This window comes from Mastigoproctus giganteus, chromosome 8 (genome assembly GCF_048544385.1).
Source record: "Mastigoproctus giganteus isolate SK-2022 chromosome 8, ASM4854438v1, whole genome shotgun sequence".
NCBI lineage: Eukaryota > Metazoa > Arthropoda > Arachnida > Uropygi > Thelyphonidae > Mastigoproctus > Mastigoproctus giganteus.
Window position 1 is genome coordinate 101,624,554 of NC_143582.1, and position 15,354 is coordinate 101,639,907.

General features: G+C 39.4%; 1 protein-coding gene across 4 annotated transcripts in view; it reads left to right on the forward strand.

Moving 5' to 3' along the window:
- LOC150081741 (ATP-dependent RNA helicase DDX55) overlaps nucleotides 1-15,354 on the forward strand; it is a 596,429-nt gene that overhangs the window by 545,838 nt on the left and 35,237 nt on the right. For all 4 annotated transcript variants that reach the window (XR_016547250.1, XR_016547251.1, XM_090378843.1 and 1 more), the window contains one exon: nucleotides 3,908-4,066. Coding sequence is in view for 2 of the 4 variants with exons in the window: in XM_090378843.1 (XP_090234969.1) it covers nucleotides 3,908-4,066 (159 nt within the window). In the remaining 2 variants the exon portion in view is untranslated. The remainder of the gene's footprint in view (nucleotides 1-3,907; nucleotides 4,067-15,354) is intronic.

Here is a 15,354-nt window from a genome sequence, read left to right on the forward strand (position 1 = left end):
CAAAGAAGAAAAAATTAGTCAAGAAACACTTGTCATGATGAACAGACGACAAATGAAGAGCAAGATAAACACTGACAAGGAGAAAATTGAGTATACTGAGTTATACAAAACCATTAGAAAGAGATTCAGAGAGGACATAAGAAGATTTAACACAAGAAAAGTTGAACAAGCATTAAGGGAAAATACAGGACTTAAATCAACAGCCATGAGCAGTAATAACAGAAAGACAAATGATACTGAAACTGAAGAATAGCGATGGTGTACTTATAAACAGCAGAGAAGGCATACTTCAAATAGTAGAAGACTACTATAGAGAATTATACAAGGAGCGAGGGAATGGTGCCAGCAGTGGGGAAGATGGATCGCAAATTAGTAACATCTTTCATAATAAAAAATAAAAAGGTAAAGCAAACATCAGAGGCAGGAAAAAGCATATTTCTCTGCATGATGCTTTGAAATATAATAATAAATTGATCGTTATGTTTAATTTTGACTATTTTCGCTCTTCTGTCTTGCCATGCTGCTGGCATTATTTTTATTTATTTATTTTTTTAATCATGATTATAATTTATTTTTATATTTCAAGCATCATGTAGAGGAATATGCTTTTTGCAGCCTCTGGTGTTTGCTTTACCTTTCTATTTTTTATTATGAAAGATTCAGTATTCAACTATTTCAAACATTATTCAAATATATGTATATCACATGACAGTAGTGGGCAGATTTGCTAATGCTGTGCCTGTGCTGCCATCCATAGTTCATTATTCATCTATATAAATCTGGTTAAGATTACTTTTTGTCAGTGGTGTGGCTTTGCATTGGCCTGCTTGCATCTGTCCTATTTTTAATTTTTGTTGCATCAGGATCACCACTATTCAAGTCGTCTGCATTGGTGGTTCAATCTGGGGATCCAGTGGCGGACTGATCTTTAAATCGATTTGTCTAGCGGTCGAAATGCAGCGATTCCCCTGACCATTATTGGCCTTGTGGTCCTCTGTTGAGATGGGGTGTTAATGGTCAGTCTGTTTTTGTTTAATTTTATTGTAGTTGGTCTACATCACTGTTGGTGATATTTCACATAAATTTGGACTTGGTGCCGTTAAATTTCTGTTTAATTGTCATTCAAAATTTAATTGATTATTATTTTATTATCTTTGTGTTTAGATTTTTAAAATTATCTTGGAGAGTTTCTGCTGCAATATTTTTACTCTTGTTACCCTTCTCTTATCCTCCCTATTGGTTTGATCGTTATGTTTAATTTTGACTATTTTCACTCTTCTGTCTTGCCATGCTGCTGGCATTATTTTTTTTTTTTTTATCATCATTCTAATTTATTTATACAGGATGATTCATTACCAGTGCAACAAACTTGCAGGAGGTGTAGGGGGGTCCAAAATGCCTTCATCATGCGGTAGAGGACGTTGAATGGGAGGTCGCGTGAACAGCGATCCCGCTGGAAGTCAGAATTTGCGAACTGTTTCTGTTGAAGAAACCAAGTAGCAAAAGTCCTCCGGAGTGGATAATCCACAGGCTCCAATGATTGGACGCGTTGCAGATGGTATGAACTCATTTGGTTTGTTGACAGTATCCTCCATACAGTGGATTGGGAAATACCCAATCGTTGGCCTATCGCTCGAGTACTCATACTCGGATTGCCTTCTGCAAGACGTAGGACATTCTCCTCATTGTCTGGCATCCTCGTCGTTCGCTCTTGATTCATGGTACCTCTCGTGAAACAACCAGGCTCACGTAACCTTCTGTGCACACGTGCGAAAATCATATGATGAGGAGCACGCCTGTGCGGGAAACGTTCCTGGTACAAGCACAGAGTGGCGCGCCTGTTACAGTCCGCAGCTCCATACGCGAGGTGCATGTCAGCCAGTTCAATGTTTGAATATTCGTCCATCCTACTGCCTCGGGAACCGGTTCGCAAATGCTGACTTCCAGCAGGATCGCTATTCACGCGACCTCCCGTTCAATGTCCTCTACCACATGATGAAGGCATTTCGGACCCTGCAATGCTATGTGATTCCGATTCGTCTTTGTGCCCCCTACACCTCCTGCAAGTTTGTCGCACTGGTAGTGAATCACCCTGTATATATATAAAGTATACATGCACCTGCTTTTGCTCTTACTAAACCTAACACATCCCATGTCTTTGCTAGTCCCATAAGGATCCTCATGGGACTAGCAAAGCACTTGTAATTCCCAACTCTTTGCTTTTCTAGCTGTTACATGTCCCAGTAGAAGCAGCATAAGAATCATCTCTGCCTGTGGCTGCTATTAAACTACGTATGTAGTGTAAAGGCATCATTTTAATTATATCTCATATTGTGGCTACCTTCACAACGAGATACCGAATATTGCACTACTTCTAATAAGTAATGTTTCTCTAGTTGAGAAGGCTAATGTTACTTATTCTCAGTGAGCACCACCACCCAGACGGCACTGTTTCAAAACTTGTTGGGCCGACCGGGCTAGCCGAGTGGGTAAAGTACCTGCCCGGCAACCCAAAGGTCGCGGGTTCGATTCCCGCCTCGGGCTTGGATCAAAGTACTGCAAAAACCTTGGGAGGTGCAATATGGCCACAGAAGCCGATGCGCCAACAACTACCAAATCAATCAAAACTTGTTGGTGTTTCATTGGTGGGCAGGTACCCTGGTAATGCGAACCATCACAGTTAATGTAATGCATGCCATCACAGTCGCGAAGTTAATTCCACAATATGAGAGATGCCAAATGGTGAACAGAATGATACTGTATTTCAAGACTAAATTATGGAATTTAGTGGAATTAATAATAATTCTCTCATATTGTGAAATTAATTTTGCAACTGTGATGGCATGTTTGCATTTCCAGGGTACCTGCCCGCCCACCAATGAAAGGCCAACAAGCTTTGAAACAGTGCTGTCTGGGTGGTGGTGGTGGTTGGTGCCCACTGAGAATAATTAGTAACAGCAGTCTTCTCTACTAGAGAAGCGTTACTTATTCGAAGTAGTGCAATACCTGGTATCTCATTTTTAAGGTAGCTACAACATGAGATATAATTAAAATGATGCCTTTACACTACATACGTAACTTAATTTTATGGATTAACTATGGTGTATCTACACCGATATTATATAGTTAATTTAAATCCTTATGGAATTACTTGTGCATTTAGTCTTTAAATCCTATTAGTTTGTTTCCACCCAAGCTAGTAGTTTTGTGACACACCAACATGGATTTGATATTGTCAACAAATATTCTTGTCCCCTTATATTTAGGTATATCTCATCACTGTTAAAAACAGTCTCTCTTGTTAAAAAGGGCAGATCAGGCTGGAAAAAATTTGATTATCTGGGCAGAATTGCAGACACCTTCAAATTTAGTCCTAACTCTTGACTTTTTCTCAATATTGTCCTGTACTCCTTAAGTAAATTCTCAGATCTACTCTTAATATTATTAGTACCAATTTGCATAACATTATCACCTTTTGTACCGCTGAAAGATTGCTCTTCTACAACGTCATCATTTTTGCCCCAGGCAAATATACCCTGGCCCTTTTCCATCTGTTCTTTTTACAAAATATATTTCCTATTTTTCTGATAATAGGCACCAACAGTTGTTAGTTCCTGTGGAACCAGTGCTTTATGTCATGCAGTGCATGAGTGCAATGTCCAGCATTGTGCTAGGCAGCTGAGTGCTTAATAGGTCCCTCTTTTAATTTCTTTGAGGGCATCAACCCTATCAGAATGCTGAGCATTGCATTTTGCCTCACCCAAGAGTTTGAACTGCATTTGAATATTTTCTTTAGAAAAATGGAGTATTGCAATATATTTAAAATCCAATGAAGACTTGCAAAGTTATTATTAAGAATTTAATTAAAAATTTTAATTTACAATTAATTTATATATTTATTTTTCAGGCAGTGCCATGGCCCAGAGCACAGCACCCTAAAACAAAACACAAAGAAAGGAAGCCAAGTGGTAGTCTGAATCAGAAACGGAAGAAAGAATTTGGCCAGGAAGATTTGGATAAATTAGCTGAAGATATTCTGCTAATAAAAAAATTAAAACAAAGGAGAGTAAGTTTTGGTTAAATAATTTTGGCAGTTGGTATGTGAGTAGACAAATGTTTGGTATACTCAAGTTTTCATACTTTTTCCTTTTTCAATCAAACTGAAATTGAGCACATCACTTAAGTATATGTTGGTTTTAAGAGAAAATTAAGGTGATTTAAAGAAAAAAAGTTTGGCCGTGCACCACTTAACTTATTTGACTCCAGTGGCATCTGAGTAACATTTCATGTTTGATTGTCAAACATGTTATATTGTTTCAGAGTATAAATGGTATATTTCTTTTTAATTTATGAAAAACAAATATTCCATTTGTACTCTGGAAACCACATATAAAAGGTCAGTGCAATTCACCAAATAGAATACAAGAACATTATATTTAGTAATCATACAGGCCTGAACTGCAGTCACTCAAAGTGAGTTTACTGTACCCTTGTGCATGACCACTCTGCTACATCACTCTTTCACCAAATTTTTCCTGTAGGTTGCGTGAAAGAAAGATCTGTATGCATATTTGTGATCCATTGAAATGGATAGCATTCAGCTGGGTGGAAGTGGGTCCGGTTACCAAATTTGAAACTGTGTTTATGGAAATAGTTACAGAAGTATTCGGATCATGTATGTGTGTGCCCAAGGGTCATACCACCAGTTGATGACTAATATGTTGCCCTAATTTCTAGATGAGGTTATGGAAAAGTTAACGGCAAAGCAGGTGTTTTGCATGCCTCATTGTATTCTATTGGTTGCAGGAAAGAGATCCATGATTTGGAAAGAAACAAACTTACAAGTTGTAATTCTCTCTCTCTCTCTCTCTCACACACACACACACAAGCACAGAGAAACATATTTAAAGTTGTCACAGATAATTCAGTTTAACCAGACATGTCAAACTGGTGGCTTGATACAGCCCAAAGTGTTGTTCAAGTATTAGAAGTAATCCAAGGCTTTTGTTGCATTACCAAAAAAAAATAAATAAATAAACTACTTTAGTGATTTTATTCTCACATAGGTTTTTTTTTTTTTTTTTTTTTTATGAGAACCCCAAACACGAGAGGTATTAGAACCTATAGTACTTAGTACCATGCTTGGGTTGGAGGTTGAGAAGACGAAAGAAGATATTTGTTGACATTGGACTTGAACTACTGTAGATTGTAATTTTCAGGAAATACGTATGAAGGAAGGTTGTTCCAGAAAACGGCAGTTGAATGAATAAATGAGGAAGATGAAAAGTTGGTTCTGTGGGTTTGAAGTTGGACAGTAAATGGATGTTGGCTGGTGGCGGCACGTGTTCGGACTGTTTTGAAAGAGAGAGCGGGAATTATAGAAGCTAATTCAGAAGAACAGTGCCCATGGAAGTATCTGTAGAAGAGGCATGCAGCAGAAACAGTAAGTCTATGAGAAAGCGAGTGGAGAGACTCTGTTAGAGATGAATCATTAATTAACCTAACTGCCCTCTTCTGAATGGAATCAAGAAGCCTGAGAGAGGTTTTGGGGGCACCACCCCAGATGTGGAAACAATATTCCATGTCAGGGTGGATTTGCGATTTATACAGAGTGAGCAGCTGTTTGGAAGAAAAGTAACGCCGAGAGCGAAAGAGAAAACCAAGTTTTTTAGATGCAGAGGAAACAATATTTGTAATGTGCTTGTGCCAAGAGAGATTAGAAGTCAGGGTAATCCCCAAAAGAGATATATCATTTTGCCTAGAAATCGGAGTGTCACTAAAGATAAGCATAGGAGCAGAAGAATCCTTTTTGCGAGATATAAGACAAGACTGAGTTTTAGAAGGGTTTAAATCAACTAAGTTGTCTTTGCCCCACTGGAGAATTACCTGAAGATCGGCATTTAAGGAATTGGCAGCAGATTTTCGAGAACTTGAAGCTGATTGAGCAGGACAAGGTTTCTCAAAATGGAAAGTTGAATGCAATGTGCTATCATCGGCAAAACTATGGATAGGATTTCCAGTCAATGGAAGAAGGTCATTGATATACAAGAGGAAAAGAGTGGGGGAAAGAACTGAACCTTGGGGAACACCGGCATTAGTGGTGAAGTTAGAAGACAGAGAGCCATCTACCATCACCCTCAGTGAGCGATCAGAGAGAAAACTGGATAACCAATTACTAAAAACAGTTGGCAAACCATAAGATGGAAGCTTGTTTAGAAGACCTTTATGCCAAACACGATCAAAAGCCTTTGAGATGTCAAGAGCAACTACTTGTGTTTCACCGAACCTTTCCATTGAATTTGTCCATAAATGGGTAACATAAGCCAGAATATCACCAGTGGATCGACACTGACGGAATCCATACTGGCGATCGTTGATCAGACGGAAGGTTTCTAGGTAGTTTAAGAGTTGGTGGTTAATTGATTTCTCCATTACTTTAGAAAGAGTAGAAGTAATTGCAATGGGACGATAATTGGATGGGAGGGATTTGTCACCCTTTTTAGGAACTGGCTGGATATGAGCAAATTTCCAAGCAGAAGGAAAAACACCTTTGGAATAAGAAAGTGAAAAAAGGCGGCAAAGAATAGGAGTAAGTTCAGGAGCACAGGTTTTGAGAACAAGTGGAGAAATACCATTAGGACCTGGAGCTTTCTTAGCATCAAGATTCATCAAAATCCTTCTGATATCCTTTTGACGGAAGACCACAGGAGGCATTGAATGGAGCGTGTTAGGAATGGTGGGAGGTGTTTTACCAAGATCATTAATACATGAGCTGGAAGAAAAATGGGATGCTAGCAGGTCAGCTTTATCCTTGGCTGAAGTGACAACAGAACCATCTGGTTTGGACAGAGGTGGGAGCAGAGATGGGCAAAAGTTGCGGCTAATAGCTTTGGCAAGAGACCAGAATGCTCGGCTACCATTAGGGCAAGAAGCAAGTTTTCTACTCTTAGCCTGTTCAAACTCTAGTTTGGACTGATTAATAACTGCTTTACAATTGTTGCGAGCTTTGGTGTAGGCAGAAAATGAAACTGAAGAATTAGAAACAAGCCAATTATGATATGCAACATTCTTCTCTTGGACAGCCTTAGCACATTTATTGGAAAACCAAGGTTTAGATAAAGGACGAGATTTTAAAGTGGAGTGTGGGATAAAGGATTCCATTCCTGCAAGAATAATTTCACTGAGATGATCTGAGCAAACGTTGACATCAGAAGTTTTGAAACAGTAATCAGACCAAGGAAAAGAAGAAAAGAAGTCTCGCAGGTCATCCCATTTTGCATTCTTGTAATGCCAAACAATACGAGGTTGGGAATAGCCATGAGATAAAGGTTCCATTGGAGAAGAGACAATCACCAAGTTGTGATCTGAAGTGCCTAAAGGACCTCTCACTTCGACCTTGTACTTAGAAGGGTTGTTTGTGAGAAAAAGATCAAGCGTATTGGCTGTATGATTAGGATTGTCCGGTATTCTTGTAGGTAAATGAACAATCTGTGCTAGGTCATTAGTAATTGCAAAAGCCTCAGCATCTCGACCTGCTGGGTCGGTGTGACTAGAAAATGGAAGCCAGCTGGAGTTGTGAACGTTAAAATCACCAAGGAAAATTACCTCACTGTTAGGAAAGTTGGACTGGAGAAAGTCAAGTTGCAAAGAGAGGAAGTCAAAGAGCTCCAAGTGATTAGTGGAGTTGGGGGAACGGTAGAGACAACAGATGAATTTGACACAATGAGGTAGAGAGATTTTAAGCCAGAGAAGATCAAAGAGAGTAGATTCCAAATTGCCAAGTCTCTGACAGGGAATATCAGAACGGACATATGCACAAGTACCACCTTTGAGGCGAAAGGAATCATACAGCAAATAATTTGGACATCTGAGATGAGAAGTAGTTGAATCAACTGATAACTGAGATTCAGTCAGAAAAAGTACATGGGGTTTGGAAGACTGCAAGTGGAAATGGACATAATTGAGATTGGAATTGAGACCACGTATATTTGTGAAATGAATTAGGAAGTCCTTGGGAGGTTTAGATCTTTTCGCAGATAAGCTTGCTCTATTATTTTGACAATTCATGGTGTATTCAATGGTAAGAAAAAGTGGCTGGGACATGCTGTATGAAGTAATGAAATTTTTGGATATGGCGTACATGTGGTAAGAATATACCCAGATCCTTGACATAACGTGGCCTCGACAATGCTCCCCGCATACACACTACTCAGACTCCCTCCAGTCACTATCTGGCAGAGTAGAGGTAGCAAGATTATACACTAGCTGATCCGGAAGCCTCCTAGAGAGTTACCAATAGGTTTGGTCCGGTGTACTATCTAGCGGCCGGCCTGCGAACACCGTTTTAGAGCTGTACCCTCGAAATGTAAGGAATATTGGATCCCGCCACGACATTCATCATAACCTCAAAAATCATCAATCATACTGCATGATGGAAGAGATAGGGAAGGGTTGGCCGGAACTTAGCTCTAGAGACTAAACATGGGTTCCACCACTTCAAGCCTCCAATAAGCAAAGTGGTGGTATTTCACCGGTTGATGAGAGTCATCTACCACCTAGTACTGCCTGGTAACATAGAGGGGCGGCATTCCTCCATGAGGTGTGGGCGCCACACCTCAACCCCTGCTTACGTTGGTTCACACCTGGGTGGTCACCCACCATGTACTTGTGCATGGAGGTTATACCCAGGATTACTAACAGTCCCACCATCGTGAAGGTGCAAGCAGAGGATTTGACTGTCATAGACCGTCCGGACCTCACCGAAATTGCGTCCACTTGACTTAAGTGTCACCCGAATATCAGTTCCATCAGCGTTTTAGGTAGCAAGAACAGCTTGTCTGGCATATCTGAGAGAATGTCTGTGACAACCTCAAGGACCCATCCAAATCTCTGTGACAACCCCAAGTACCTATCCAAATGAACTATCCACCATAATTTGAATTTGTGGCTCTTAAATCTGAAATCATAACAGCAAAAAATTTTCTCTCATTCATTTTACTTCTAGTACCTATTCTCTCTCACAGCTTTATAGTCTTTATAGTCAGTTTTATATTAGGCTCTCTGCCTTGGCTAATTACCACAATTTGTAGCCCACATATTCAAAATCTTTCCAGGTATGGACTGAATGGGTGAAAGTTCTCTCTACAAAATCATGCTGGTTTTTTTTTTTTTTTTTTTTTTTCCAGAAACAGCATGATTTTTTTGTTTTCACAGCATGACATATCTATCTGGATGACTGTATTGTATTCTTGAACATTAACTTAATCATTGATGATTTGTCCTATCTGTCACACTCCGATTAGTAGTTATGTACTATTTATTTATTATAGCATTAGTGTCAGTAGTGGAATATGGTACTGGAAAGGAAGCTTATACATCATCAGCCAAAAAAAAAAAAAAAAACCTTTCCCATTTCAGCTATCCATTCCCGCCAAAAGTTTATCTAGTTCGTCCTTGAATTTATTTAAGCTATCAATTTCTGCAACAATAGATGGAAGTTTGTTCTAGCAATCAACCACTTCCCAGCTAAAAGCAAATTTCTGCACATCTATTGCACATATTCTTCAACCATTCCTCCTCAGTTTGAATTTATGCCCTCTCAAGTGTAATCTGAGCAAAAGAGGAAGAATTTGATGAGCATTGAGCTTGCTCAAACCATTCAGAGACTTATTAGCATTAGTAATGGCATATGATATAAAAACTGATATTTGTAAGATTGTATTTTTACATAAAAAGAAATACAGAAAAATATTCATTATGTTTCTTTCATTAATACCACTGATGTGCACATTAGTGTGGTCACAAGCACGTATGAGTTTTACACCCATGAGTTAAACCCACAAGCCGTGGTCCTTCAAAATTATAACAGGAGTCTGGATTAAATCTGTATTCCAATTTGACACATGTCCTTATCTGTAAAGAAGAAATGTAGAGGGGACTGTATTCATATTTAGGGGTGGAGAGAGAGAGAGAGAGAGAGAGAGAGAGCGAGAGCATGCAGTTCATGTACATGTTCCACATTTTCAAGAGGAAATGTAATTGCGCTGGAAAATGGAAAAATCTTTGAACCCTCTGCCAGGTCTTTTAGGTAAGCAATTAGGTTTCCATTTTGCACAACTACTAGAGAACTTCAATTTATATGTATTCATTTATATGGCTCAAGTAACCAGTGTGGTCTCTGTGAAGGCCTGAATAAGTATTAAACCATGTATCACATATTTGTGATAGAATAAATTGTTTCCCCCCATCTCTCACTTGATCCTTAGCATGTGCCTATTGCAAATGTCACCTGATTGTTAGGGATTGTACAACTAATAGGTGTTACCCACCCTTATGGTATACAATTTGGTACTATTCATTTTCTGGTACGTTAAGTTAATTTGAATATTTTATAAATTACATGTTTTACCCATAAATCATACAGTGCTATTGTGTCATGATAACATAGTGTAAATTTCATTCACCAGCATCACTTATTTTAAAAACTTTTGCACTTATGTCACTTAGCCATATAGTGTTGACTTTAATCACAAGAAAACACTAGGCAACCACTTATGGCTTATTCCATAGTAAAAATGTAAATCATATAAAGGTTTAGAAAATAATAAATAGATAATAAGAAGAAAAATCTATTTTATAAACAGCTGGTAAACTATAACGCTGGTTTTAAACATAATTGCTACAGCTTCGAACTGTAAATTGATTATGCTCAATGTGCCATGGGAAATACCTTTTCAGCCTTTTTCAGTTTGCAGTGATTGATTATTGTGTTTCAACTTAATGATTATTATGATGGGAGCCTTGCCATAACAATTCCTAATTTGGGAATGGCCCTTTTTTTTTTTTTTTTTTTTCTCTTTCAAATTAAAAAAAAAAAAAAAAAAAACACCTTTCCTTTTTTTTCCAGTTTTTCAGAAATAAAGGCATAATGGTAGTGGCCACAGTATGCTTCACTGTGTTTATTCATTCAAAGCATAAGTGTAATAAAATGAGTAGACTTGTTCCAAATTTTAAAATTGTGCATGCATTTGCTCCTAGACAACTGAGGCCAAAAAGCATCAAAACATTACTTCACTTGTAATCTTTTTTAATTTAATTTATGAGCATTGAGCTATCTAAAAGCTAGTTAAAAAGGCAGTGGTTTATAATTAAAATGTAAATTATTCTCCTTTATGAAATATTGTTAATTATCACTTAATTCTTTACTTTTATCTTTTCAACTGCAATCCTTGCTAGGATAGACCATTTAATAGTGTTAATTTGGAATAAAATAATTTATACATGTGCTGCTATCTTTTAACATAGTAAAAACAAAAAAATAATGTATATTCAAAGAATCATTATCCAACAATTCATATAGCCAATGCTTTGTTGTTAGTGACTCTGACTTACAAGGCACCAGGTCATGAACTTTTATACACTAGAGCAAAATTCCAATTTATGTAGCTCACATTTTGCATACAAGGTGTGATCAAAAGGTACACTAGTTGTTTGTAGACTGGGTGCCATGTGTGTTTTTTCGGGGTGCTGTGAACTTTCTGAAAATTAATATTTTTGCTAGATTCAATAAATGTATAAACTTTTAACAATCAGTAGAGAAAACTGTAGTTGAATTTTCGTTTTGAGAAGTTGCCCAAGTCGAGAGACAATCGCTGTGGAATTCATTCATCTGGCTCTTTAGTTTGGATAACTGGCTTTGTTTTCAAGTCATAATCTGGAAAAAAAAGTGTTTGTGGGCCAGCAGCAGCATGCTGATGAAGATCCTCACATGTGAAAATTCTCCGCTCTCAGCAATAATCAGTGAAGTTGTAGCCACAGACTTGGCTGAAACACATCAAATTGAGAAATTCATGTGTTACTCTGTCTAGATGAGTCTCAAACATGTTCTGACAAATTGCAACACACTATAATGCTGCATTCAATAAGCAAAATCAGACCTGAAACTTTATGATTACAAGTGTTAATTCATTAATTTTTTTGATATGGTTAATGTTTCTCATTGAATATTTCTATTTGCCTTTTCTTTATTTTGCTTTTTTCTGCCATTAAATCTGTATTTGAAGCTGTCTAAATCAGAAATAAGTGAATGAAATACCTAGTTCCTAACATTTATATAATTTCTTCAGAAGCTCGTTATTCAAAAAAATCTGTAAAAAATACTAGCTGCTAAACAACAGGATTGACGGTCCCAGTCATGTAAGACATAGTGTGCATAATGTGTGGGTCAGATGCCACCTGTGGTTTCCCACATCTGCGCATATATACACTGTGAAGAAATACAGAACACCGTAAATGCCAGAAAAGTGTTATGTGTTGAATGTGTAATATTGTGTTGAGTTCTGTTGTGAGTCCTGGCATTTGGCTGTGGGGCCCCTGGTGGGACGCCAGGCTGCCCATAATTCTCTGGCTAGTCTCCGTCAGGGTCGCCTCAACTTCCTGAGCGTAGACCAAGTTTTAAAAAAAAAAGGGAAAAAAAAGGTTCGATTAGATAGAGTGAGTAGTACAGGGTGTACGGAAGAAGAGGGGGGGGGTGGAAGTAAGAGTAAGGGGATGTAGGCAAAGGCATCCCCAAGCAGTCAATGGACACTATGTTCCATCAGGTAAAGGAATGGAGTCGAAAGTGACTGTGCAAGAGAGCACAGATAGGATCGCCATTTGGCACCTCCGTCAAGTCCGGGTGGTGTCCAATCCGGGGGTTTAAGTCAATCCAATGGTAGCTATCAAACTCCAATCATTGGATAGTTGTCTGTTTAATAGCATTGAGGGTCAATTTCATGACTGTCTAGTCTGGATGGTAATCCATTATGACCTCAAACCATCTGTTGTCTTCCTTGGGATCGTTGTGGTGCTGGTACAGGAACTGTAGATAAGGATTTCCTTCGGCTCAAGAGCTCTTGTGCGAAACATGTAAAGGATTCCCTGTGATGTCTACAGAGGATGCCCACAGGGCATCCTCTGTAGACCTGTCTGGTGATTTTCATATATGGAGCATTGACAGTGACTGACCTGTTGGAAGGGTAGCTTTTGATTGAATTATATAGGTTTACTGGAAGCTTTGATTGGCGCAGTCTACCCAGGATGCTCGGCCACTAAAGTGAGTCGACCACTCCAGCAAAGCCGACAGCAATGACCAGAAAGTATTTCTTTTGGGTAATTCCTACTGCTTCAAGGAGATTGTGGAGTGTGTCCACCGTGGAGTGCCCCGTTTTGAATCCAAATTGTCTGTGAGAACCCATGTTTGCATTGTTGTAGTGTTTAAGAATTCTGTAGTAGAGAGCCTTTCATAGAGTTTACTAAGTACTGATAGGAGAGCGATGGGATGGTAGGAGTTTGGGAGTTCAAGTGGTTTCGCCGGGTTCTTCAGGATTAATTCACTTGGGCCGACTTCCAATCTGTTGGGTAGTGACCATCACGTAGGCAGGTATTGAATAGATGAAGTATTAACTCATGGGCCCACTCCACTGGCTCCAGCAGTTTGTAGTTATCCTAAGTCAAAGGGGATTCCTGCTCTTCGGTGTGGTAAGTCCCATTCTCTGCACAGAGGGATTTTTGTTCTTGAGTGATTGGGTTTGTTGCTGGTTGTAGGATGGTGTTCAAAATGTTTATGGATTGCTGCTAGGCGGTTGCTTCCGTTCCTTGTAATGACTTGGTTGCAGTGGTTACCTCTACCCTGGGTAGTTTATTTGTGGTGATCTTTTACACCTGTTACCTGTTGTTGCCAGGATTCTTGTTTTCATTTGCGAATCAGGGGCGTGTACAGGTTTCGCACTTTCCTGTAGTTCTGTCTGAGTGCCTCCACCTCCCATGCCGGCCAGGTCCTCTGGGCATGCTGGGAAAGTCTTTCATCTTATAATGACTTCTCGGTACAGCCTATGCAGCTCTGGGCTCCACCAGGGCACTGCGCTTGGGGCAGAGTTTTTCCTTTTGATTGCCAGGTTGCAGGCAGTTGTGATCAGATCAGCGACTTGTCTTTGAGGGCATCTGCATTGTCAGAAAGTAGGTGTGGTTGGGTCTCATTGGTTAGGGTTGTCTTGAAGATGTCCCAGTTTGCCTTTCCAATTGCATATCTATTTAACATGACTTGTATAGCTTGGGATCTAGCTAGAGATCTGTTTAGCTGGAAGGAAATAACCCTGTGATCTGATGTACTGCACGCCTTGTTGACCTTCCAGTTGGAAATGTTGCCGACAATGTTCTTCAAGGCCATAGTGATATCAGTAGTGGCCTCCTGTAGGGTGTTTGAGAAGGTGGTAGGATTGTTCGGTTGGTTGATGATTATCATAGTCGATTTTGCCAGGAAGTCTTCCTGCCGTTGTCCATTTGCAGTGCTCTGCCTGTCTGGTGTCAAACTGTGCCAAATTGGTGATCGACATTTGACATCGGCTCCGATGATGATTTTTGAATTATGCAGAGTTCCCAGGTATCTGAGAGCATAGGTAATCTATTCACCTGGTCTACAGTATAAGGAGATCACATAAAAGGGTCCCATGGAGCTGATCAGGTGGACACACGCAGACCAGGCTGTACACAGTGCCGAGATTTTAGTTGCTGTGATTTCTGGATTTCGAATAACTATTGCAGCCCAGGGGGTATCCTAGTCCATTTGAATTATTTTGTAGGTCAGGTGTTAACCTCTCACCTGCCTCGTGTGAGTGTATGGTTCCTGTATAATGAGAAGATCTGCATTTTCTTCTTCTGCCTTGATTCTTATCTGATCAGCCACCACCATGGCCCGCTGTACGTTGATTTGTAAAAATTTGTTAACTCTGTAATTATATCTTTTAGGCTGTGAGCCCATAATCGGTTTTCATCTGGTTTAAGCTCTTGGCTTTCATATAGGTCAGAGATTCTTTATTGGACAATAGGTGACATGCAAAGTAGTACAAACAACCTTGAATTGTGAATAGAGTAACCATTCGCCATTCTGCAGTTCACGTTTGAATACATTCTTTGGTAAATACCTTGTCTGAATCTGAGTTCTCTCCCCTCCAGCTCCATCGTACACTCGGCTTGAGTTTGAAAGGTTGCAGTCATGATTTTGACTTGATGTCGGCCCACTACGAATCCAGTAATCCACTGTATTAGTATTCTTAATGTCTCATAGTCTGGAATCTGTGACGTGAATCACAGACTTGGGACACTCCTTTGCCATGTATTTTTTCTTGTGGATTGTTAACATCAGGAGCAGATAGTGGTATGTCTAGAACTGAATGATCGGATGCAGGAGTGGTTGCAGATGGCGATGCTGTATTTAGAGGAGCAGTACTAGTCGCTGCCATTGCACCCGGGGCTAAACCAAGATGTTAACTTTGGAAATTTGGTCATTTTCTGCTTCGCTTCTCTTCTTCAGCTCAT